This window comes from Acipenser ruthenus, chromosome 15 (assembly GCF_902713425.1).
Source record: "Acipenser ruthenus chromosome 15, fAciRut3.2 maternal haplotype, whole genome shotgun sequence".
Classification (NCBI taxonomy): Eukaryota; Metazoa; Chordata; class Actinopteri; order Acipenseriformes; family Acipenseridae; genus Acipenser; species Acipenser ruthenus.
Genome location: NC_081203.1, coordinates 35,826,466 through 35,851,431, shown reverse-complemented (window position 1 = coordinate 35,851,431; position 24,966 = coordinate 35,826,466). Strand labels below are relative to the sequence as shown.

Below are 24,966 nucleotides of genomic sequence, written 5' to 3'. Positions count from 1 at the left end.
AGTCTAATTAGAAAAACAGAATATGTGTTGATCGACCACTTTTGATGTTTTAGGGTCGTGTGTGTGTGTGTGTGTGTGTGTGTGTGTGTGTGTGTGTGTGTGTGTGTGTTTTATTTGGGTACAGGCTGGAATTTTTTGAAAACAAAGTATATGATTGGGTAAAAGACATTGGGTTAAATAGCTGTGACGCCCCACCAAAGCACGATTCAGTTGTCAATTCTGGGAATTGCATTGCATGCATCCCATACCAAAATGCAGAGTAGCTCAGTCAGCCACATGAGAGCGGAGGCCCTCTCCAAGTGTGAGAGACCTCAAACAGCAGGAAGCAGGGAGGACAGAGCCAGATACTCTTCCTCTTCTTCATGGTCAGCGTTCACTGATCCCAGCAGTGACAAGGAACATTTTCACTTACCCCACTGTCACAGGAGGCTCTTTTCCACGGCCAGTGAAAGCAGGAGGTCCAAGATCTGCAGCTCCAGTGGGGATGACAGTAGCCTCGACCTCAACAGCACTGGCCCCCTGAAAAGCTCTCCGAAAAGCTCCACAAAAAGCTCAGTCAAGAGCAACAGCTCCGACGACGTCTTTCGACCGCACCACTTAAAGTCCAAGTCAAAAAGGACCGGCATTCCAGAAACACTCTTTTTGCATCCTGGCATCCGGTTCTCCTCTCAGAAAGAGGTTGAGAGGACGAGGAGCTGTTCCTCTGCCTCCAAGCTCAGCCTGACCTCTAGCCAGGGCTTGTCTGCCACGTGCAAGCGGCTGGAGCAAAAAATCAAGGCCAAGCTCAAGTTCTCCGAGTTCCTGGACGAAGTGACCTACAGCGTGCTGGACCCTGTGAGCCTGAAGGCATTTGGAGTGCTGAAACAAAAGGCACCTGTTCTTCACACCACATCACTACCTTGCTGCAAAGCTTTGGAAGCACTTGGAAGTATGAGGAAATCTTCAGAGCCCAGGAACCCAGTGGAGCTGGTTGGGAAGGCTTACCTGGAAACAGACATCGACAGCGTGAGGAGCGAGGACACTGCAGAGGCTGAGAAAGAGCACGGGGCGCCACAGGAGAGGAGAGGCAGCTGGAGCAACCAAGAAACCAGAGCACAAGCTGACAGAATGAGGTCCCCCAGCCCTGCATTCGAAAGGAGCAAGAGAATTCCAAAAAACAAGTCTGCTTCTTTACCAAGATGTGTGACCATGGTGAGTACCTGCTTTCCAAACCCTTCTTTACCAACAGGTGTGACCATGGTGAGTACATTCTTTATTCAGGAAAACTGTGGTCCCTTCCTTCTTAGAACATACTTCAACAAGAAAAATCATAGAAGGCACCGACATTAACACTAGCAATAGAGAGTACTGTTTGGGCATTACCTTGGCAGCTGAACATGTGGTAATGTGGTCTAATCGTATAGGAAAAAAATGATATTCAACTAATGAAGGTGACATTTTGGCTGATGATTATGTTAGTTTATTTTTTTATATTTCCAAAAAAACAATTTTTCCAATGAACTTTTCTATAGCGCTATGTGTGCTCGCTGATGCATGGCTATGAGGGATGACTATCATACATCACTGAGCTCTGTAGTCTATATGTTTCTGCTTGACTGTTTCTTGATCGTCGTTGTCAGTCCGATGATTAATAAGTTTCAGCACAGATTATGTTCAACAATGAGTAAGATTTCCTACATACGAGCAGGGAAACCCCCTAAATGTTCGTCTGTCTGCTGTCTGGAAAAGAAATAGGGCTGGAGAGTAGAAGCCAGCCACCTCGGGAGCCTCCGTTCCCTCAAGGATCCTCTGCGCTGGGGCTGATAATGATGAAGTGTGCTGTTTGTGGAAAGAATTGCAAGAAAAATGAATTATAAACTAAATGAAATAAATTAGCATATCTAACGCTGAAACTAATTATCAGTGTCAAACTCAGGGAATGTTTGGGCTCCTTGGCTAAATCTAGATCTATCATTGGTGATCCTCTAAAGGACCTGCGACAAGCTGTCAAAAAAACCTTGGGATGTCACTTGGAGCCCACTGCAGGGGTGTTTTAAAACAGATGTGGAGCTGAATACTAATTTGTAATATTACTACAAGGTAGTCATTTTTTTGTTTTCATACAGTTTATTGTGCTGTAGATAAAATTGAATTGAATTACATTAATAACACTGAATACCAATTGAACACTCATTATAGTTGAACACTTTGCACAAACCATTGACTCGCCTGATTTACCAGGGTTCATTTCAATTCAAAATTATTATTTCACCAAACTCAAAAACCTGGGAAGAAATTATGCTTTTAAAAAATACCAATTTAAATCAATCAATCAAGCAATCCTGATATGATAGTTAGGCAGGTTTTCCATCACCGCCTCACAACAGAATTAGATAATGCAAACACAAATCACATGAAAAAGGAAACTCATCATTTCTTTCACATCTGTAATGGATGAGTTAAAAAAAAAACAGACCACCACTTCATATCCCTGTATGCATGCCTGGTGAAGAGAAACATAGTCAGTGGAGGCTGCTTTATTTCCTATGTGTGAAATTCAACAGATTCTATTACCTGTTACTAGCTATTCTCTCTTTTTATCCCTCTCTTCAGTGAGTCATTCGTTGCCTCTGGCCCTAGGGTATGCTGTGTTTCTGCAGTCTGCTGCAATTTTTCCTCTGAGTTAATCTGTCAATATTTTCTGCTAATGCAGATGTAGATTTGTTTTGTGGCGCTATGTAGGTACTTGTCCAAAATCATTTGTTCAGCCTCATCTCTGCGTGCATCTGCAACATGAACCTTTTCTTTTATTCACATCATCTCATTTGATTCTTCCCAGGCCTCTCACTGCGAGATGCATAAAATAAGGTAAGACAGACCCTTTACTTTTCTACTATTGTTCGTTTTAAACTATGTAACTGTTTATTAATGTTCTTATGATGTGTGCAGTCTGTGCTGGCTGTTTAAACTGAATGCAGATCTCAGTGAAAGACATGCCAGGGAAGCTGTGCATCTGATCATTCGGAACACACAAGCAAGCAAAGAAAGAAACAAAGAAAGAAAGAAAGACATCATTGAGGAGATGGGTTTGTTGTTTTTGCAGCAGCATACTGAATGCTGTTTCTCAAAAAAAAACAACGCAGGGAAAAAACAATGTATTGTGAATTGTGTTGAGTCTTGCAAAGGTTTTTACGATTTGATAGTAAACCCCCACCAGCACAGGCAATTAGTACACTGGAGAGCTGGGGATGCCATAAGATTGGGAGTGCTTTTTTGGGGGATTAAGATAATATGGGAAACACAAGCCATGCAAACAATACGCTGTCTTTTCAGAGCTCTTTGTTATGCAGGGCTTTTACCATTGAATGTGGTGTAAAGGGACGAGAAAAGGGGTTTGTTGAACAGACTGCTACTATAGAGATGTTTAGTATATACATAGCGCTACTGGTATTTTTAATTGATTTGTTTGATTATATGACAGCAAGGCTTGTTTGTTGACGTCTTCTGCCAAATATCTTTAATAAGGCTTGATTCTGGGAAGCTATATTTGTTTGGTTAAATGTGCAATATATTGTTTTGCTGCGTATATATCTCACAATCCATTAGCAAACAGTGAAATTAAATATTCTCAAACAGATGGCTAGGACAACTGTGCTGACAGCTTCTGTCACTTTACATGAAGATATTAGCCACTATTGTGGTAAGTGATTCTAGTGCTGCGTGTGCATGTGTATCAGAATGGTTCAGGACCTTCTTCTGGGGTTTGCACAGAGCACTTCAGCAGACATGTTTGCATGCATTTCCTAATTTACCAAAAAAATATATATATTTTACTATAAGCTTCAAACTTATCCGGGTTCATTGTCTTTAACAAAGCACACACACACACACCACCCCCCCACTAGTACAATATATGTGTTCTTTCAACACTAGCCTTAGGAGAAATATCCAGTAGCCTCTACATTAGAATATTCACCCATGTTCTTATTAAATGCACGCCAATGCCAACTTTAATAACCAGTTTCCTTGAGGGACATGAGCACAATCTTTGGTGAAGATTGCAAAGGACCTGGAGTGCTAAAGCAAGTGTATTCCCCTGCCGTCCCTTTTAATATTTCAGTAATTACGCTTCTGTGATAATGGCTAAGCAACTGTGTGGCATTATTGTACCGGCACAACATGCTGAAAGAACACTAAACTGTGCATGTTATTACCAAGCACATTAGTATTTAAATACATTCACAGCTTTGTCAACACTTTGAAAAGCTGGACTAGAAAATTGTTCAGCCGCATACACACCTTTCAAAACAGTGAGCATCTCTGGAGTGACAAAGTCTAAACACACAAGAAGCACCAGCAGCTGGCATCCTGCCTGCATTCAGTTACACTGCAGGTAGATTAGGTCCAGTCTGCTTCTTTATGTCAGTGCTTTAGTTCAAAGTCACAGGGCTTTGACTACATTGACTGTTAGAGTAGAGACCAGTCCAAGCAATATCTCTGTGTGACACAAGCTGTTGAGCTCTGCTGTATATTGAGAAAATAATGTGTAGGTTGCACCAATGTAAGTGTAGGGACCCTTCACAGAAGCTCATTACACTTAACATTGGGCTCATGCAGTTCTCTTTCAGCAGTTTATCAGGGTCAACGTTTTTTCAGAGAATCGCGACTTCTCCAACTTTGCAGACAATTGGTTGCCTCTCTGACTTTGATACGAAGATCATTTTCCAGAAGAAACGTTGGGTAACCGTTTGCATGAAGTGTCTCTAATTGCTGTGTATTTACCTAGTAGCTACTTAGTAGCTTAATTCTCTAATTACTGTATTTACCTAGTCGTTACTTAGTAACGTAATTAAAAGTGTTGCCAAAGTTTGAAACACAAATACAGAATCAAGCCAGTTTTGCTGTTTCTAAGTTCCCGTTCTCGCTATAAGAGAGGTTGAGTCTGCAACCCCCTCTACCCTCCTCTCAACCCTGCTGTGTGACTTGAGTAGGAGATGACTTAATTGAGGAGACCATGTGACATGCAGCAGGAATATGATTGGCTGCAGGTCTAACGCATGTGACTGGAAACACATGGTTTTCTCATCACTACTGCCCTGCACAGCTCGCGTGGGAGAAGGTCATTCTGCCATAAGCTTTATTTGTATAGTAGGACCCTCAGCCCTTTACGATTCTACCCATTGAACAGCGTCATTGCCTAAGCAGTTGATAAGGGTGTACAGTATACTAGAGGTATCACGATACCAAATGGATTGTAAAACAGCAGAATAAAGGATTCCATTGTGTAATGGCAATCTGAGAAATCTCTGCAGCAAGATATTGTTTGTAAAGCAGACCTCTGCCAGACCTCAGCACGTCACCGCTGATCTTATTACTCAGACTTACCTTCGCTTAATTATCAAGTCCCTCCTTGGGCAAGTCCCCTTGTTAAATGTTACTGTGTATTGTGTTGTACGATGGTCAAAGCATACAAAGTTAATCATGGTAAACTTCATAGCTTCTTACCATTTGATCAAGTTCTCCAAGCAAAGCATTCACAGTTATTATCACAGGGCTTGTTATTTGGCACTTTTTTAAAAAGCTGTCTCTAGGATAACGAGATGCCAGGATTACAATGTAACCCCTGGGTTCATGTGTACTGTGTCCTAGCTCCTTCTATTAATATACTATAGTGGTAGGGCAGCGTTGCAGTCAAGGCTGGCTAGCAGCGGGAATAGCAGCCGCAGAGGCAGGGGGCTGCAGTTCAAGCACTGGCTGCAAGCTTTTATTAACAAAACAAACCAATCAAAATGCAAGGCAAAAACACACCCAAGCGAAGGCTGTCTCAGTGCAGGACAGCAAGCCCAGCCTGCTGCTCTCAGTCCTCTCTCTCAAGTAAATTAACCCCCTGAACAAAGCACAGGGCTCCTCTGATATACCGGTGACCATCCCCAAACGGACAACCAATCAACCAATCTGGGGAATGGCCACCTTCCAAAAACTGCAATTACTGTATTAGTGCCGTTGTAATTTAACAGATTATCCTGAGAAACAATCTGCAGCTTATGGAAATTCTGCAGCAATTCTGCAAAGAAGATTAAACAGAAAAAGTCAAACCTTACAGCTGCATACTCATGTTGCTGAATATTGCAATTAGCAAATGTTATTTACCCTAGCAGTGAAATCAATGTGATGATTTATTATGGGTGAGCTGTCGTTGCCAATTGAAACAGATTTTTTTTTAAATAGATTTTGACGAGCATTTATTGAAACTAGTAGATCTTATGCACTTATGCACTGAATCTTATGCTTGGTAGATTCCAGAGGAATGGAGATAGAGAGATCAGAGGAGGGGAAGAAAAGGAGGTCAGATTTAGAGAGGTTGAGTTTGAGGTGATGCGAGTGCATCCAGGAGGAGATAGCAGACAGACAGGAAGAGATACGGAAGGGGATGGTGAAGTCAGAGGGGGGGAAGAAGAGGAAGATCTGAGCATCATCAGCATAGAAATGGTATGAGAAACCATAGGATGCAATGAGGGGGCCCAGGGAGTGGGTGTAGAGAGAGAACAGGAGAGGACCCAAGACTGATCCTTGGGGGACTCCTGTTGAGAGAGGGCGAGGTGTGGAGGTTGAGCCGTGCCAGGTTACCTGGTCGGTGCGGTCGGAGAGGTAGGAGGAGAACCAGCCCAAAGCAGTGCCAGAGATTCCCAAGTCAGCAAGAGAGGATAGGAGAATAGAGTGATCGACAGTGTCAAAGGCAGCAGAGAGATCGAGGAGAATTAGGACAGAGGAGAGAGAGGCAGCACGGGTAGAGTTTACCGAGTTAGTGACAGACAGGAGAGCAGTTTCAGTGGATTGAGCAGAGCGGAAACCAGATTGGAGAGGGTCTAGCAGAGAGTGGTTAGACAGAAAAGCAGAGAGACCAGAGAGTTTTACCACCATTACTAATAATGAAGGGTTGGTTTGAGCATGCACCAGGCAGTGGAAACACAGAATTCGATTGAGCTCAAACAGCAGTGCAGTGATAAAGCATAATCATTCAGTCAGCCTCGACACCACTGCGAAAGCAATGGCATATAATAGCATCCTTGTGAGAGTCCCTGAAAAGATTGAGTACACTACCTGGAAAACAGTAGCGCTGTCAATATTTACTAATTGCTATACGTGGAATAGAGCCACAATCCACACTCGTATTTAGGGCAATTGTGTGTCATGCTGCTGAAGAACAGAATGCAACAAATCAATAAGTCCCAGCACTGGAAGTCTGATTAACCCACTGTCTGGCAGCACATTCATCTGTGGGACAGCAGACTGAGCCTGGGAAAAGCAAATACATAGCATTAAGCAATATAAACAGCCACCATTTAAAGCAAAAGCACATGAAGCCCGCTACACAATCGACAGGGGGGATGCAGAACTCCCTTAGTGTACCATATTTCTACAGTACCCTTCATCTAAACGAGACGTGTGTGCAGATACATAGCAGGCCGTTATTAAGACTGGTACTTTTCAGATCGCTGCTATTCTTCGTAGGTCCTGCTGTTTAAGTTATCCTCTTACTTCTTCACCTTGGTCTTCAGAGGCCTGTCTGCTGCTCTGATATCCGTGGGTTTGCTAAGTCCCTTGTGTCAGTCCTGTGAAGACTGTGAGATTCCCATGATAAAGAAAGGAGCACAACCTCGTCTAGTGCCTAAGTGGATTGAGAATTGCATTTCCTCCACCTTCCATTATCCACCCACGGCTCAGGACAGGCCTAGAGGCAGGGAGATTGATAGCCTGCCTGGATTCTGTGCAGACCGCACTTCTACACTTCTCCCTCCAAGCGCCTGTCATGAAGCTCTTAGAGGTTTATACGCTTAACAGAGCACATAGACAGTGCCACAGCATTTCCCATAGCAAACATCTATCTACTGAAGTGATGCCCATATAGTATCTAACACCCATTTTCAAGGATTTGCAGTTCAAGTTTGGCTGCATTAATGCCTAGTAAATTCAGCCAGGTGATGTCTACCTTTGTAAGTTATTTATCCATAGAAATGACATCACTGATCAGCTTAGTCAAAAGAAGAGTAGAAACCTAACTTTAACTCATTTAAAGAATCCTTTTTTAATGTCAGTTTAAAGGGTTGAAGATGCAGTTTCCAGTTTCTAATAGAGAAATCAACAGTGTTCTCTACGCAATAAACCAGGCTCATTTCACACCAGCTTGAAAAATATCTTGAGTGTAGGGTTTAATATGAATGGAATTAATATTAGTTTGTTTTGTTACCAAAACAGCATTGTGAATGCCACCTGCAATTACATGCACTGAGGCAGAAATCCCTTTTGTGATAGATTGTGTTGAATCCGTGAAACTAATGTGCAGAATTTACATGTCAAACTCAAAGGGGTTCAGAGGAATCAGTGCTTCTGACCCCACTTGAATCTGATTAAACCCCTAACCCGACCCCAGCTCCAAACTGGTTTCCATGCTGAATATATCCATTCCTCGGACAGGTAGCTTGAATGTGACTAGATATAAACGTACATATAAACTAGGTACGAGAGACACAGAACATCCACAGAGCATTAACGTCCAAAGGATGGCTTACCAAGCACTGGCCCGCACTCAATATGCTTTGGGAGTTGCTGGATACAGTTATGCATATGTAGAATATCCCTAGGGCAGGAGCTCAAACTGAGTTTCTGTACCACAGGCCAAGAGTACGTCCTACTAAACCACCAACACTATTCTGCACAGCAGGGACTGATATCTCTCTCCAGGCTGTTTTATTTTCCTGAAGAAGATAGCATAGCCCAGGAGCTCTTTTAAAAGTACGAGTGGCTTACGAACAGCACATCCTGTGAGTCACACACAGCAAACACAATGTTCCATTTCCAAGCTAACAGATGTTCAATTTGCCTGTAAGTGTGGGCTCTCCAGAGCAGCGTGTTCCTGATTGAGTTCTGTGAGGTGGTGCCGCCGGGGCTGCCCTGGTGTAATGTGATTTAAACAGGAAGCGTGGCTCAAAGGAGGAGAGGTGGGATTGTGTAATCTATCTCCTCGGTCAAGCCTCCTAACAGCTCCTCCAGGAGCGAGTGCTTACTGCTCCCTCGGCTGCTTTCTGGTATCTTCAACTTATGTTAATATCCTCTCTGCTTGCTGAAGATAACTTTAATAAAGCCCTTCTCTTTGTGGTGTGTGTGTGTGTGTGTGTGTGTGTGTGTGTGTGTGTGTGTGTGTGTGTGTGTGTGTGTGTGCGTGTGTGTGTGTGTGAGCGTGTGCGTGTGTGCACATGTGCGTGTGTGGTGTGCGTGTGCGTGTGCGTGTGTGTGTGCATGTGTGCATGTGTGCGTGTGTGCACATGTGCGTGTGTGCACATGTGCGTGTGTGGTGTGCGTGTGTGTGTGTGTGTGTGTGTTTGCCAGTAGATTCTCATTATGGGCAGACAGAATAAGCTCAAATTGGATGCTATTAGTACATTTCAACTAGATTGATACAAATCATTAAGACCACGCTCTGTCAGTCACTTTGAGCATTGTATTAGAGGGATGCTACTGTATAATAGATGGTCATTATGGAATAAACTATTATGGAATAGTTTGATCACGTTTCACTATTGTTCATTGGATTCCAGTCACTGCACAGCATGCTTAGTGGAGAGTGATCCATTAGCTAATTGAAAGGGCCATATATGAAAGCATTTTGTCCCTCAGTATAAAAAGTGATAACACTGGAGGTGCCTGGGGATCAATTGACTTGAGACATGACATGTCCTTTAAAGAGCAAATGGCCTTCTTTGTTAATATAGTTTAGTGGCGCCTCATATTAAATCATTCACTAATGCATCTTGGGATACGTTGACGTGTTTCCAAGCAGAGTCTCTGTCGCCCTCTGCCAACCCAGATGGAACAGAAGCACAGTCCCAGCTCAGGCGATTTCAGGACATTACGGGTAGATGAACTGGGCCCCATGCCCAAGGGGGTGGGGCTCTATATATCGATGAGGTCATGTGCATTATCAGTGGTTTTAGTAATTAAATGAGTCATTAAACCATTGGCATGCACTGTATGTCTTGTACATATGAATGTTTGTGTTGAAGATCATCCTGGACTCCCACCCCCCTACTCTTTTTTCTCTTGAGTCACTGTTGAGGAATTATTACTCACAAGAGGGTAACCCGCCTTCACTGTTGACTGCAGCTTGATACAGGCATCATCCCACCGTTTAAAAAAGAAGCTTTTAGGTGTTCTTTTTCCCATAGATAAGACTTTGGCAGTGTCTGTCTGCAGCTCTGTTCTGTCCTGCAGAGCGTTGTTAAGGGTGTTGAATCTGTTGTTGCTGCAGAAAAAAAAACAATAACCAGCAAACAAAAGGTTTAATATGCCTGCCTTCCACCTGAATAAGCGGCATTGTTTCATAGAGTGGGATTGCTGCTCATCATGCTAAAAGAAAACAGATTTCTCACAGACATTCCACGCCTGAATCCAAGGACAATACTATAGGAACACTGCAATACTTCATGTTGTATTGGTTCATAATAATAACAAGATAACAAACGGATGATCGGGTCCATTCAATTCAGGGTCTGAATACTCCCACTGAATTTACAGAACTACCAGAATCAACCTCAAATCTACCCAGGCATGCAAACCTTTTGACTAATGCCTTCATCGGTGTGATGATTTCAACTGGTGCTGGGTGCTGTTTTCTATGTTAGGGATAAATCTCCCCCATCACTGATCATTTTAATCCTCCTAGCGGCTGATGAGTCACTAATACTGACATCAGCATCAGACCCGTACTTGCCTCTCGTCTACACAGCGTGCTCTTCGGTTGAACAGTGAAACGTTTGTCTCTGAAACGCACGGCTTGAGGTTCTCGCCCAGCCTTTGCCTTTCCATTCAATGGGCTGAGATGCTAATTCATTCCACATAATAAAGTAATAATACATGGAATAATGGATATGTAAATGATGAAAGAGCAGGAAAGGAGATTTATCAAAAGCAAGCCAAGTGTCATTTATAAATGAGTAAAAGCACGATCAAAAATGAGGTTGATTTTCTGGTAAAGCTGCGTTTTGTTTTATTAATTCCAACATGACAGTGAGTCGTACACTGTGCTGTTAGCTCCTGTTCTTTTCGTTTCTGAATAGCAGTTGTCTTCGTGCAGCAATGAGTCTGTCAGCACTGGGATAAACAATGGGGCTGCTGCAGGCCTTGCAGCAGAACCATCACAATCCTATCTGGGCTGAGAAAACCAGGTGGAAATTACATTCAGTGTACTGGGAGTTGCATTTACTTACAGTGGTCGATAAACCCAAGAAAGGAACTACCATATCTATTGTACTTTAGAAAAAGTCAATACCTAACATGAAAAAGCAATATATCGAAGACATATTAAGCTGAGGGAACACAAAGCCACTGAAACCTTGTCCCCTGAAACCAAGTTCCAAGACACAAAGTGGCTTCGTGTTCCCTCAGATTGATCAATATTATTTATGCACATTACCTAGCACTTGTTCTTAAATTAAAGCCCAGAAGAATGGATTTTGTGGGTTAATGCTGGTGGAATGGCATTACTGGGTTAATGGAAGCCATGACCGTGCCTCTTTATAACCAGTTGTGCGGTAGAAAGGGCCTCCTTATAAAGGGGGAGCACTGTAGTTCAAATGCATTGCAAGCATACAGTACCGACACAGCATAGATACATGCATACAATATATTCAGTGATTTACATGGAATAAAAGCACCTTTAGTCATCAGCCACTATCATGGGTTAAATGGCACTTACATGACCATCATTAGGGTGTGGTGATAAAGAGTACAGGATCCCTCCAAATGCTGTCCATAGGCACAACAAGAGGGTAGCTGCAAGCCTAATAGATTTACCCTGGATTAATAAGCAAGGCTGCTGTCTGAGTTCTGCAGGTAGTAGCACTTGTTTCCGCCCTCATTTCTCTGCAGTATAGAGCTGGGTTGCTGTTGTGAAGTAGACGAGTCAGTTAAGTCAGTTAAGGCTTTAGATTCCACATTCCGAGGGTGTTAAGCTTCTCGGTGTATTGAATCAGTAAAGAGAAGAGCTTCACAAGACTCAGGGATATGATTAGGGCTTCTGTTTTTCGGGTTTTATTAATTGTATTTTTCGGTGATTATTTTTAGCTATTTTCGAGTTTTATGTAAATCATTTTTTCGTGGGGCTTTCATTTTTGATAGACTGTATGAAATTAGTGTTTTCGGTTACTTTCCAAAATGCTTGAGTGTTTTTTTTTGTGTGTGTGTCAAAATATGTATAGTAACTGGACAGTACTTGCACACTTAAGTTGTCCCTTCTTTCCTTTGCTGTCTTCCACAATGAAATCCCTCTGGTCACGAGCACATTCTTCTGGGGTTTTTGTGTGGAGGCATTTTTGTACACTTCGCCACAATTCTGTTTTAAATCCTCAGTGTCTTAACTGTAACACATCTTTAAATCCCTCTAACAAGCCTCCATCCTGATTGTAATCTCGTTTTAAATCTCGCAAGCAGAGTCTCCAATAGAAATGTAGGAATGTGCTGTCACTCAGTAGTTGAGGTGGGTTTAAAGTATTCAGAACAAATCAATGACAGATACAAGTCAGGAAGGCGGGGCATTGCCCAGCAGCACAGGGAAATGTATTTATTATTATTTTTGTAGTAGGTTTTATTTTTTTTAATGGGAAGATGATAAAGTAAAAGTGAATAGATTAACCATTTCCACCGTCTTTCCGGTGTTTTCCGGTGTTTTCCGGTGTTTATTGGCTATCCACCCATTTATTTATTTTTTTTATCGGGGATGATTTATCGGTGAAAACCGAAAATCAGAAGCCCTCGATATGATCTAGGGGTTTATGTTGCTTCCCGTTCTGTGAGGAGTGAACACATCTTTTAGCACCAAATGTTCTTGTATGGAAACACCAAACCTGAAGCCTTATTTTTTTTAGTTTCTTCAAGACAAATGATAAAAAAAAAATTGCTACACATATGATTATAAGTAAATAATATGTCATGAAGAAAGTGACCAGTCCGTGCTTTATGGATTGGCTCCATATCCCTAGACAGTCAGTATAACAGTCGTCACTGACCAATGGCAACTTGTAGTTGATTTAATGCTGGTCAAGCACTGAGTCATGGGCTTTTTAGTTGTGATACCTTCTGATCCGAGCACTCGTCACATTTACACAGATGTTTTTACTGTTTTACATACCTGCTCATTTCATTGCAGAAAGTGTAACTGAGACTTTCCCTGCATCGTGCGACAATCTGACTGCCATGATTCATTAAAACATCAGTATGTAACAGCACACATTATTGATTAAAGAGAGGTGCCAATATTTAAACAAATATGTATTATAGGGATTCATCACATGGCACAGACATAGACTGGGAAGTGCTACTGTCTGTCCTAAATCTCACTATCAGTTCCTATGCAGGGTATGTTAATGTATGTTACTGTTCTCATTTAGAGTAATTGTATTTTATTTTTTGCAATGAGGTGGAGTGCATCGATATATAAAAACACATTTTCACATTTACACTGTGGATTGCATCAATTTATATTTTTACAAACTCTTTTTTTCCAGCTTTTTTCGGAACTAGAATCTTTTTTTTTTTTTTAAGTGGCAGCGTCGTGCTTTCTAGCTCCCGCACTGTTTAAAGAAAGTCTGATTTGAAATAAGAAAGCTCCATTTCTGTATTATCTTCCATCTTGCTTGATGCTGTTGTCTGCGGTAAAAGAAAAGGCTCTGACATGTTTCTCATCTCACTCACAAGGCTGCAAAAAGTACTGAGCAATATCTTCTTGTTTCTCTACTCTCTCCCGCCACTGAAAGCATGAGGGAATCTCAGCCTCTTTTCATCAAGCGAATCCCACAGAGCCTCCCATAGATGTGCTATTCCTCTCTCCTGCTGCCTCTGTCTTTCATCTGCACACGTGAAAGAAGCAGTTACGCAAATCCCTCTCTGTGACATTAACTGGAAAACCTGTTTGCTTTTGATTTCCTCGGCTTCTGAAGGTATGAAAGCCATGCATTCCATTCACGACGTCATCCTTTTTCATTACACCCGTTATTTTCCCATGCTTTATATAGATTGATTTATTTTTACATGTGGAGTGCCCAATTATTTTCTCACTAATTCATGACATTAATTATTTTCCCATACTTTATATATTTATTAGGGCTGTCAAGCGATTAAAAAAAAAAATTATCCTGATTAATGTTGTGATTAAAAATGTTCATCTTAGTTCATCTTGGTTTTAATATTTAATTGATACAATTACTGCATCCATCTCATTCAAGTTTGTTTTATTACTGATGTTATTATTATTATTATTATTATTATTATTATTATTATTATTATTATTATTATTATTATTATTATTATTACCTATAAGGCCTTACATGGTCTTGAACCTTCTTATCTTTAAGATCTGCTGAGCCCATATGTCCCGGGTTGTGCCCTGAGATGGGAACATGCTAATCTTCTGACAGTCCCTAAAACTGGTTTGAACTCTGTCGGAGCCGGGGCATTTCGTTATAAAGCCCCTCGTCTTTTAACTTGGTCCTGATTCATATCAGGAATGCTAGCACTTGTTTTAAAATGGTTAGAGCATAAAAACGCATTTGCACTGACCGAAATAATATTAATAACAAAAAGAGTTGGGCTTGGATTTATACTGGTGACTGGAAACATGTTTTTCTTACTCTGTTGGCAGGACAACCACATCAGGAAGAAAACTACTTCCTGGGTCACCATAGAAAGCATTATTCTTCAGAAAGAGGGAATGAAGGGGCAGAGTTTAGAGCAGAGGTCTGACATCTCCTTCCTGTTTGCAAAGTAAAGTGAAACAAAACAAAAAACAAACAAAAAAAACATGAAAAAATTAAATATCGGGAAAATGGCTCTAAAAAACTCCCGTAAGCATCACAAAAAAAGGTAAGAAAACTGCAAAGCTAAAAAACACAAACACACACACACAGACACACACACACACACACACACTGACACACTGACACACACACACACACACACACACACACACACACACACACACTGACACACACACACACACTGCAAACACATACACACACACACACACTGACACACACACACACACTGCAAACACATACACAGGGGGTCCCATTACTACAGACCAGACAGCAAACACATGTGTATGCATGTGTCTATGTGTGTGTGTGTGCGTGTGTGTGTGTGTGTATGCGTGTGTGTGTGTATGCGTGTGTGTGTCTGTGTGTCTGTGTGTCTGTGTGTATGCATGTGTCTGTGTGTGTGTGTCTGTGTGTGTGTGTGTGTGTGTGTGTGTATGCGTGTGTGTGTGTCTGTGTGTGTGTGTGTGTGTCAGTAGTAGGCTGTAACAAATGATTTCAGCTGTACTGTATATACATGAAGTAGATTGATAATGTAATAAGAGGTGCATTTCCCTTAACAGAATCCCACAGGGGAATGATGCGGTTCACATCAGTAGACAGAGCAGGCTATTTTAGGGAGTAGTACACTTATTACAGCGATCACACACCTGCTATTGACCTTCAATGCAAAAACCATTCGAGTTGCATTTTTCTGCACTGGGGAAGCGCTGGCAACTTAACTTTTCATAAGAGTCCTCAACTCCTAGCACAGCGCTGTGCGAATTTCAGCTACTTATTTACAAAAAAACAATAGCTGCACACACTCAAAGGGCACTCATTCAGTATAATGTATTCCTCTATGGAAAATACATTAAAAAAACATGCTTCCCTTCGTCAAGTCAGTAAAGAAATACCCAGCTCAATGAAATCTACAGAGATGAGAACAACAGCAAAAGCTTATTAAAGGATATTCAGTTCCCTGCCTGCTGCAGGGTGTTCATTTATGGATGTATCTGTGCTTGTCATTCATTCACTCATGAAATGCACATAGACAATATTAATAAATAGACAACACATATACTGCATTGCATACAGTATACTATACAATGTTTAGAAAATCTAAATGATAAAATTAAGATTATTAAAAGCATTTCTTACAATCGTCAATATTCAGGAATGGGTTAGGGTTAGGGTTAGGGTTGAAGGGGAAAGAAAACTATTTGACAATGTGGTCAGGCTAAATTGGCTAACTGATTTCAACCTGAGCCTGACCACAGAGACTGATAAAGCGTGGCAGGGAGACAGCTTCTCGGCACTCAGGAGCAGCATTAGGTGCTTGTGCTCTTAATCCTTTTCCCTGTGATAGCCTTAGTTTGGGTGACTATACACTTTTGTATCTCTATTTGTTTAAGAATAAACATGTGCTACCAGGTGCTTAACTGCACTTCATGTGTCCTGCCTGTGCTATTCCTTCTGCACTTCATGTGTCCTGCCTGTGCTATTCCTTCTGCACTTCATGTGTCCTGTCTGTGCTATTCCTTCTGCACTTCATGTGTCCTGCCTGTGCTATTCCTTCTGCACTTCATGTGTCCTGCCTGTGCTATTCCTTCTGCACTTCATGTGTCCTGCCTGTGCTATTCCTTCTGCACTTCATGTGTCCTGCCTGTGCTATTCCTTCTGCACTTCATGTGTCCTGCCTGTGCTATTCCTTCTGCACTTCATGTGTCCTGCCTGTGCTATTCCTTCTGCACTTCATGTGTCCTGCCTGTGCTATTCCTTCTGCACTTCATGTGTCCTGCCTGTGCTATTCCTTCTGCTAGCAAGCCTTTGCTGCTTCCCAGACAGACAGTGAAGGCAGCCTCTGATTACTGTGGATTTACATCGTACTTACTTAGTGGACACAGTTGCGCTTACACAGCATTAAAATGCTATTATGCATAGTTACAGTGTACTTAATGTGAAGTGTGCGATATATGTAAGTACACAATTGTATCAGAAAAGGGTTAGGGTTAGGGTCGGGGTTATATCGTGCAAAAAACATGACACATTAAGCACATTGTAACTATGTATAATAACAATACTAAGTAACTGCTATGTAAATACACAGTAATTAGAGACACTGTGAACTGCTACAGGTCACAGTCCTTTGCTCAGCACCATCAAACCATCGTTGTTGTTTTTTTTGTTTTTTTTTACACGAGGTTATTTGGAATGTAATACTTTCAGCTATCTATATTTATAACCTCCATTTCCAACGCCTGTGCTAAAAGCATACAGCATTCTTTAACAACAAGGGGGTGACTGTAGGAGTGATGGCTGAGGGTCAGGATGGGGAATGTCATTGAGCCAAGGAAGTTTTGAGAATCCCTGTCTTACCCAACTGCTGTGGCTGGTTCAGATGGGAGGAGGCTTCACTGCCTGCACATCCCGGGTCGCTGATCAGTCTGGCTTCCTCTCCCTGCTGTGGCTGGTTCAGATGGGAGGAGGCTTCACTGCCTGCACATCCCGGGTCGCTGATCAGTCTGGCTTCCTCTCCCTGCTGTGGCTGGTTCAGATGGGAGGAGGCTTCACTGCCTGCACATCCCGGGTCGCTGATCAGTCTGGCTTCCTCTCCCTGCTGTGGCTGGTTCAGATGGGAGGAGGCTTCACTGCCTGCACATCCCGGGTCGCTGATCAGTCTGGCTTCCTCTCCCTGCTGTGGCTGGTTCAGATGGGAGGAGGCTTCACTGCCTGCACATCCCGGGTCGCTGATCAGTCTGGCTTCCTCTCCCTGCTGTGGCTGGTTCAGATGGGAGGAGGCTTCACTGCCTGCACATCCCGGGTCGCTGATCAGTCTGGCTTCCTCTCCCTGCTGTGGCTGGTTCAGATGGGAGGAGGCTTCACTGCCTGCACATCCCGGGTCGCTGATCAGTCTGGCTTCCTCTCCCTGCTGTGGCTGGTTCAGATGGGAGGAGGCTTCACTGCCTGCACATCCCGGGTCGCTGATCAGTCTGGCTTCCTCTCCCTGCTGTGGCTGGTTCAGATGGGAGGAGGCTTCACTGCCTGCACATCCCGGGTCGCTGATCAGTCTGGCTTCCTCTCCCTGCTGTGGCTGGTTCAGATGGGAGGAGGCTTCACTGCCTGCACATCCCGGGTCGCTGATCAGTCTGGCTTCCTCTCCCTGCTGTGGCTGGTTCAGATGGGAGGAGGCTTCACTGCCTGCACATCCCGGGTCGCTGATCAGTCTGGCTTCCTCTCCCTGCTGTGGCTGGTTCAGATGGGAGGAGGCTTCACTGCCTGCACATCCCGGGTCGCTGATCAGTCTGGCTTCCTCTCCCTGCTGTGGCTGGTTCAGATGGGAGGAGGCTTCACTGCCTGCACATCCCGGGTCGCTGATCAGTCTGGCTTCCTCTCCCTGCTGTGGCTGGTTCAGATGGGAGGAGGCTTCACTGCCTGCACATCCCGGGTCGCTGATCAGTCTGGCTTCCTCTCCCTGCTGTGGCTGGTTCAGATGGGAGGAGGCTTCACTGCCTGCACATCCCGGGTCGCTGATCAGTCTGGCTTCCTCTCCCTGCTGTGGCTGGTTCAGATAGGAGGAGGCTTCACTGCCTGCACATCCCGGGTCGCTGATCAGTCTGGCTTCCTCTCCCTGCTGTGGCTGGTTCAGATGGGAGGAGGCTTCACTGCCTGCACATCCCGGGTCGCTGATCAGTCTGGCTTCCTCTCCCTGCTGTGGCTGGTTCAGATGGGAGGAGGCTTCACTGCCTGCACATCCCGGGTCGCTGATCAGTCTGGCTTCCTCTCCCTGCTGTGGCTGGTTCAGATGGGAGGAGGCTTCACTGCCTGCACATCCCGGGTTGCTGATCAGTCTGGCTTCCTCTCCCTGCTGTGGCTGGTTCAGATGGGAGGAGGCTTCACTGCCTGCACATCCCGGGTCGCTGATCAGTCTGGCTTCCTCTCCCTGCTGTGGCTGGTTCAGATAGGAGGAGGCTTCACTGCCTGCACATCCCGGGTCGCTGATCAGTCTGGCTTCCTCTCCCTGCTGTGGCTGGTTCAGATGGGAGGAGGCTTCACTGCCTGCACATCCCGGGTCGCTGATCAGTCTGGCTTCCTCTCCCTGCTGTGGCTGGTTCAGATGGGAGGAGGCTTCACTGCCTGCACATCCCGGGTCGCTGATCAGTCTGGCTTCCTCTCCCTGCTGTGGCTGGTTCAGATGGGAGGAGGCTTCACTGCCTGCACATCCCAGGTTGCTGATCATTCTGGCTTCCTCTCCCTGCTGCAGTTCCCTTCAGGAGCAGAAGGAGGACCTGCGGAAGCGCCTGTCCTACACCACCCACAAGCTGGAGCTCCTGGAGTCTGAGTGCGACGCCACCCGGCAGTATCTGGAGACCGAGCTGCGGCGGGCGCAGGAGGAGCTGGAGAAACTCACAGAGAAGCTTCACCGGTGAGTCAGCAGTGAGCAACCATACTGATATGAACACATGAAGAGACCCCTCGACACACTACAGTACTGTAGGGTCAGCAGTGAGCAACCATACTGATATGAGCACATCAAGAGACCCCTCGACACACTACAGTACTGTAGGGTCAGCAGTGAGCAACCATACTGATATTAACACATGAAGAGACCCCTCGACACACTACAGTACTGTAGGGTCAGCAGTGAAAAACCATACTGATATGAACACATCAAGAGACCCCTCGACACACTACAGTACTGTAGGGTCAGCAGTGAGCAACCATACTGATATGAGCACATGAAGAGACCCCTCGACACACTACAGTACTGTAGGGTCAGCAGTGAAAAACCATACTGATATGAACACATCAAGAGACCCCTTGACACAGCCAGTTAAACAGCACCACAGTACTGTGGACCCCACTCACTGCACTTACAGCTCTGTGTTCTAGGAAAATCTATACGAATGCATGAACAGAGTGGTACATTAAGAAATACTAAGGGAGTGTATAAATTCAATGACAAACATTTCCACCGCAGATGTTGCAAAAGGCTTACTTTGTCGAAATGTTTGTCACTGACTGTACTGACACCTTGTCAGTGAGTAACTCCTATGTAAATACACAGTAATTAGAGACACTGCATGGAAAGTGTGATCCCTATACATAGGGGGTTACGTCTCCAAAATGTGGAAACTTACATGAAGTGGCGAACACTCTTTTAATAAAGCTCTGGAACCAAAACTGAGAAAAACAGAACTGTACTTTAAACTGAAATACATCAGCAGAGCAAATTCGTGCTTTTAAAAAAATTACAAAATGAAGTGCATGTGCTCAGAATCCACTTTCCAAAATCAACTCTATTATATGAACCAAAAGCCATTATTCAGCATGCGGTCCTATGCATGTGTTTTCCCTCTTATGTCCTTTTTCACTTGAACTTCACTACTTAGAGAAAGTTCTAAATGGTGGGATGATTAAAGGGCATTTTAAGTACTTTTTGGCATTTTAGGTAGCAAAAGGATTAGAGAGAGGCAGCCAGTTGTATTAATTAAAAGCACTCGCTCCAGCTCTCTCTCCAGGGGCAAATGGGCGCCGGGCTGGAATTATAAAATCAGTTCAATTCAAAGATGGGTTTCTGTGCTGCTTTTTCATCAATACATCCTTAGCTGTCCTGCTTTAATTGCTCTTGTAGCAAAGACAGAGACCCCCAGTCGGTTCTGTAATGAATGCATGCAATGCCGTGTGCTTGTTAAAATAATAATGAATGCATGCAATGCCGTGTGCTTGTTAAAATAATAATGAATGCATGCAATGCCGTGTGCTTGTTAAAATAATAATGCATGCATGCAATGCCGTGTGCTTGTTAAAATAATAATGAATGCATGCAATGCCGTGTGCTTGTTGAAATAATAATGAATGCATGCAATGCCATGTGCTTGTTGAAATAATAATGCATGCATGCAATGCCATGTGCTTGTTAAAATAATGCAGTGTTCCACTAAAGCAGCAAAATACAAATTAACCTTTACACGTTCAGCTATAAAACAAATACCTGCCTGCTTTCGCATGTCATATCTGTTTGTTTCATTCAGAATGAGAAGCTAGTCATTCTTTTCTGCATAGCTCTGATGCTCTGTGGATGTCATTCCTTTACAACTGAGTAACACACAGGTTTTTAAAATTAATATCTTTCAGGATCCAGAACAGCTATTCGACCTTACAGAGGATTAATCAGGATCTGGAAGAACAAATCCACCGGACGGTAGGTGGACAGACTGCTATAGTAAAGAGATGAGGTGCTGGCAGTGCGGCATGGAACTGGAGCCTCGTAAGCTCGCCTTGCTACTCTATCACATTTAAATGCAAATGTGCTGAAGTTAAAACAGTTGCCGTTCACAACACACAGCTAATGCACAGCACCTGCAGTTCAGTCAGGAAGCTCATGCAATAGAATATTTATTAAAACACAGACTAGAGAACACAACTGCATTATACATATTTTACTCTATATTCTTTGGCCTTTGGCCTCTTCTTTCGAGGTACCCCTGCCCATAAATTAGCTTGTAGATAAGTGACTGACCGCAGGGAAGCCAAGGGCAGGGGGGCAGGATAGCTGCCCTCCCCCGTTAGGCAAAGCCAAAAGCAGGTGGAGGCTGGGGAGGAGGAGGCGAACTGGCACTCAGCAGGGACGTAATGGATTGAGTTAAGATATAAATCATTTCCTTCCCGATCTTTGGACGTGTTGTTTATCGAATGACAAATAAGATACTAGCTATTCGATTGACAAGGTAAGCTCTTACTGTATGTTTTAGTGTAAATAGTTAATGCTGTGTTTATTCAGGCACACAGTTTGAAAAAAAAAAACATGCATCTGTATTATCTCTGTATTTGAATAACATTGCACTTCTATAGAAATAAAGAAAAAACTGATCACAAAAAGGAAGTGAGGACAGAATAGGGTCCTGAAGCTGCATAGTGCATGTAAGTGGCAGGGCTTGGTGAACTTCGATGATAATTTATGCACACTTAAAACTGAAGAGACTGCAGCGGGACCGGCTGCAGTCAATGATCCTGAACTCTGGCTCCAGAAGATCTATAGTTCAGACCTCTCATCTCCTTGTTGGCATTTCCTTCGGCCTGGAGAAAATGTCATTTACTATGGCTGGTTAACTTCCCCAGCTGTGGCAGTTTCAAATTCAATCGATGGTTCAGCTGCTTTTCATCTGGGAATTTCTATCAATATCAGGGGCTGTTTGCAGATTGTTTGGCCGTCTAGATTGGAATAGCATTTAGCAGATCAGCACAAGAATGAAATGTGAAATCATGTGCTGTCTTTTAGAGCATGCTCCTGTTTCTACTTGTGAAACGTTAATTATTAGAAATGAATAAAATATTAGAAAAATAAATGATCCTTACTTTAACGTGAAATAGACATTGCAAAGGAGCAGAGTGTGTTAAACTCTCTGAACAGAACTTCTAGACCAGGGAACAGTGCTTCACTATTACAGGCGACAGGTATTGATTCACTTTTTTCACTTTAAAAATAACAAAGAAAATGTTTAATGAGTTAAATTGAAAAGGTCCAATGGCTCTCTTAGCGAGAGTCAACTTCCCACCTAAAGGTCCAAGATTTGATACCAGCGTGCCAATCAGATGCACCCAGTCCATCGAGGATCCTAATTCCTATAGACTGCTGGTTCAGGATTGCGCCTTCAGATTGGAAATGGAAAACTGAATTGAATAATAGGATGGAAAGAGCGGTTTCAATATTGATTCTGTCTTCCAATATCAGAAGGCGCTGCTACTATCTGCGCACAGCTTATCAGTGCTAGCCGAACACTCCTCGCGCTGTGAAAGCAATTACGTGATCAGAGAGGGGCACAATCGATGCCATAAGCAATCTGCCTTTTCATGAAACCTTGTTAAAGCACTATTACTGTGAACCAGATGGAAAATATCTGTGCAAGCCCACGAGCATTAAAGAGCCCTTGTTCTGCTGCTGTTTTTAAGTGAGGAGGGTAGAAATAACGCCTGTCAGTCAATTGGCATTGCAATTTTCAATTTGCAATTGTAGGACCCAACCACTGATGTTTTTTTTACCATGTAATTTACACTTAGTGCTGTAATCTGTTCTGTATTGTATGACAATATGAAGAGGTCTGTTCATTTGATTGAAACAGCGGCCCAAATACCGACACTGCTTGGATCAATAAAATAGGCTCTTTGTATGTCAAGGTTATGAAAACCAAACGTCTAACAGTAAGCACAAGTCTCTGCAGTGCACGTGAGGATGGGGTCAGGGTCAGGATTAGGGTCAGGGTCAGGGTTAGGGTCAAGGTTAAGGTTAGGATTAGGGTTAGGGTTATGTTAGCCTCTTCGGTGCTAGTGAGGGTGTGTTCAACTCCAGGAAGTGGTTTGTTTGAGTGATTTAGACAATGGCACTATTTAGACTAACTGAATTAGAAACACTACAATATCATATTCAGGAGAGCTTTGATCCCAAGACGGTAACTACTGTATTAACTATTAAAATTAGAAAATAAATAGTCGGAAACAATAATTTCACCGTCAAAACTCTAGATGATGATGTTTAACAATTGTAGCTATAGTAAATGTGTTTATTATTATTATTATTATCATTATTATTATTATTATTATTAATAATAGTAGTAGTAGTAGTAGTAGTATTGTGATGACTGGTCTTCAGGAAGTGATTGTACAAACCTGGTCTTTTATTCTACCCAAGATGCTTTTAACCCTTCGGAACCCCTCTTACTGTGTATTAGCCACTGTTTGTAGGAATGTCTAGTAATATTAATTTGTATTTAACTATGGAGTCCGTGTGGTGGTAAGCAAGCAGCTGAGCCCTCTTAAGCTGTGATACATGGCACGGGCTGTGATGGATCACACAGCCCCTTCTTCCATCAACGCATGGCCTTTGAAAATCCGTTTCCATGAAGTGAGCCAGGCCCGAGCAGTGGAATGTAATAAACAGTAAATCAATAGGATGTTCAAACAGGAGCCTGACTGCGTAAGGAAGAGGGCTTATTTACTCAAGCACTATACAATAGATCCTTTTTGATTTGCAATCATATCCCATTGTAGAGAGCCTCTCACAGCCTCTCCGTTATCTGAAATAAATCAACGTTAGAATCTCATAGCACTACCTGACCTGCGCTTTGCAGAGGGGCTGGGATAGATGAGGTTGTTCAGGAGCCCGTCATGCCGCGGTTAGAGAACAGCGCTGTCCAAAATAATTAAAGCTGCTGGGTTTCATTTCCAGCTGTGAGCAATGGCTTGTCAAAAGAAATGCTGTCTAATAAGTGTGCTGTTGGAAGGGAAATTAATTTCTATTTCAAGCTGTCTCTGTACAGACTATCCGAGAAGCGGACTGAGACACTTCTGTTCAGACAGAGAATGCATCAGAGTCAGGCTGCGGGTGATTATGAGCTGGAGCTCAGCACTGAACCATGAAATGCATGTCCCACTGCTTATCTAGGAATTTATTTTCCAATTATACCCCCAGCTATTGAACAGCAATCATTTTATCAGCGGATGTTAATTGAATTAAAAAATGTTGATGGGTCTTACTTTGAAAAGAAGAAAGGTTTAAGCAATAATAATTATAATGATAATAATTAAAAATATATATATTTTTTAAATTTGATTTGAGGATTTGCTTCAGTGCAGCCGCTGGGCACAGAATAATCCCATTCTTAGACAGCGATTTATTTGTACTTTTTTCATGAAGCGTGAGGCTGTCTATCCACGTAGATATTGCAATTGTAATAACATGCTAAGTTATAGAACTGGGACAATACAATAGAATCATATGCTGTTCTGTAAATGGGTTCGAGTATTTCATTTTCTATCATCATTCATTGACACATTAGTGCCAGTAACAGACTGACATATGACACACTCGCTCGCAAGCTGTTGCATTTGCAGACCCTCACAACAGCATTGGTAATAACTCTCACCTGTGAAGCATCTCACACAATTAGAAAACAGCCACGCTGATCCTGATTCACTGAAAGCAGACAATAGCAGAAATGTTTGGACTCGGACTTTGCTGAGTAGAAACATTAATATATCTCTGTTACCTGATTTGGATCAGATCTGCAAATCAAATGCATCTTCTTGATAGAAAGATAAAAAGTCTAGACTAAAGTTTGCACTTTACTTTATTACTAGGGCTGCT

General features: G+C 43.0%; 1 protein-coding gene across 3 annotated transcripts in view; it reads left to right on the top strand.

Moving 5' to 3' along the window:
- Positions 1–2,611: 2,611 nt before the first annotated feature.
- Positions 2,612–24,966, top strand: part of LOC117421887 (brain-enriched guanylate kinase-associated protein-like) — a 30,396-nt gene continuing 8,041 nt past the window's right edge. The window contains exons 1-5 of one of the 3 annotated variants that reach the window (XM_058988129.1): positions 2,612–2,847; positions 13,788–13,970; positions 14,672–14,892; positions 19,087–19,248; positions 20,961–21,027. In XM_058988129.1, coding sequence (XP_058844112.1) covers positions 14,831–14,892; positions 19,087–19,248; positions 20,961–21,027 — 291 coding nt within the window. In that variant the 5' untranslated portion in view covers positions 2,612–2,847; positions 13,788–13,970; positions 14,672–14,830. The remainder of the gene's footprint in view (positions 2,848–13,787; positions 13,971–14,671; positions 14,893–19,086; positions 19,249–20,960; positions 21,028–24,966) is intronic. The other 2 variants (XM_058988130.1, XM_058988131.1) reach the window with 2 other exon arrangements.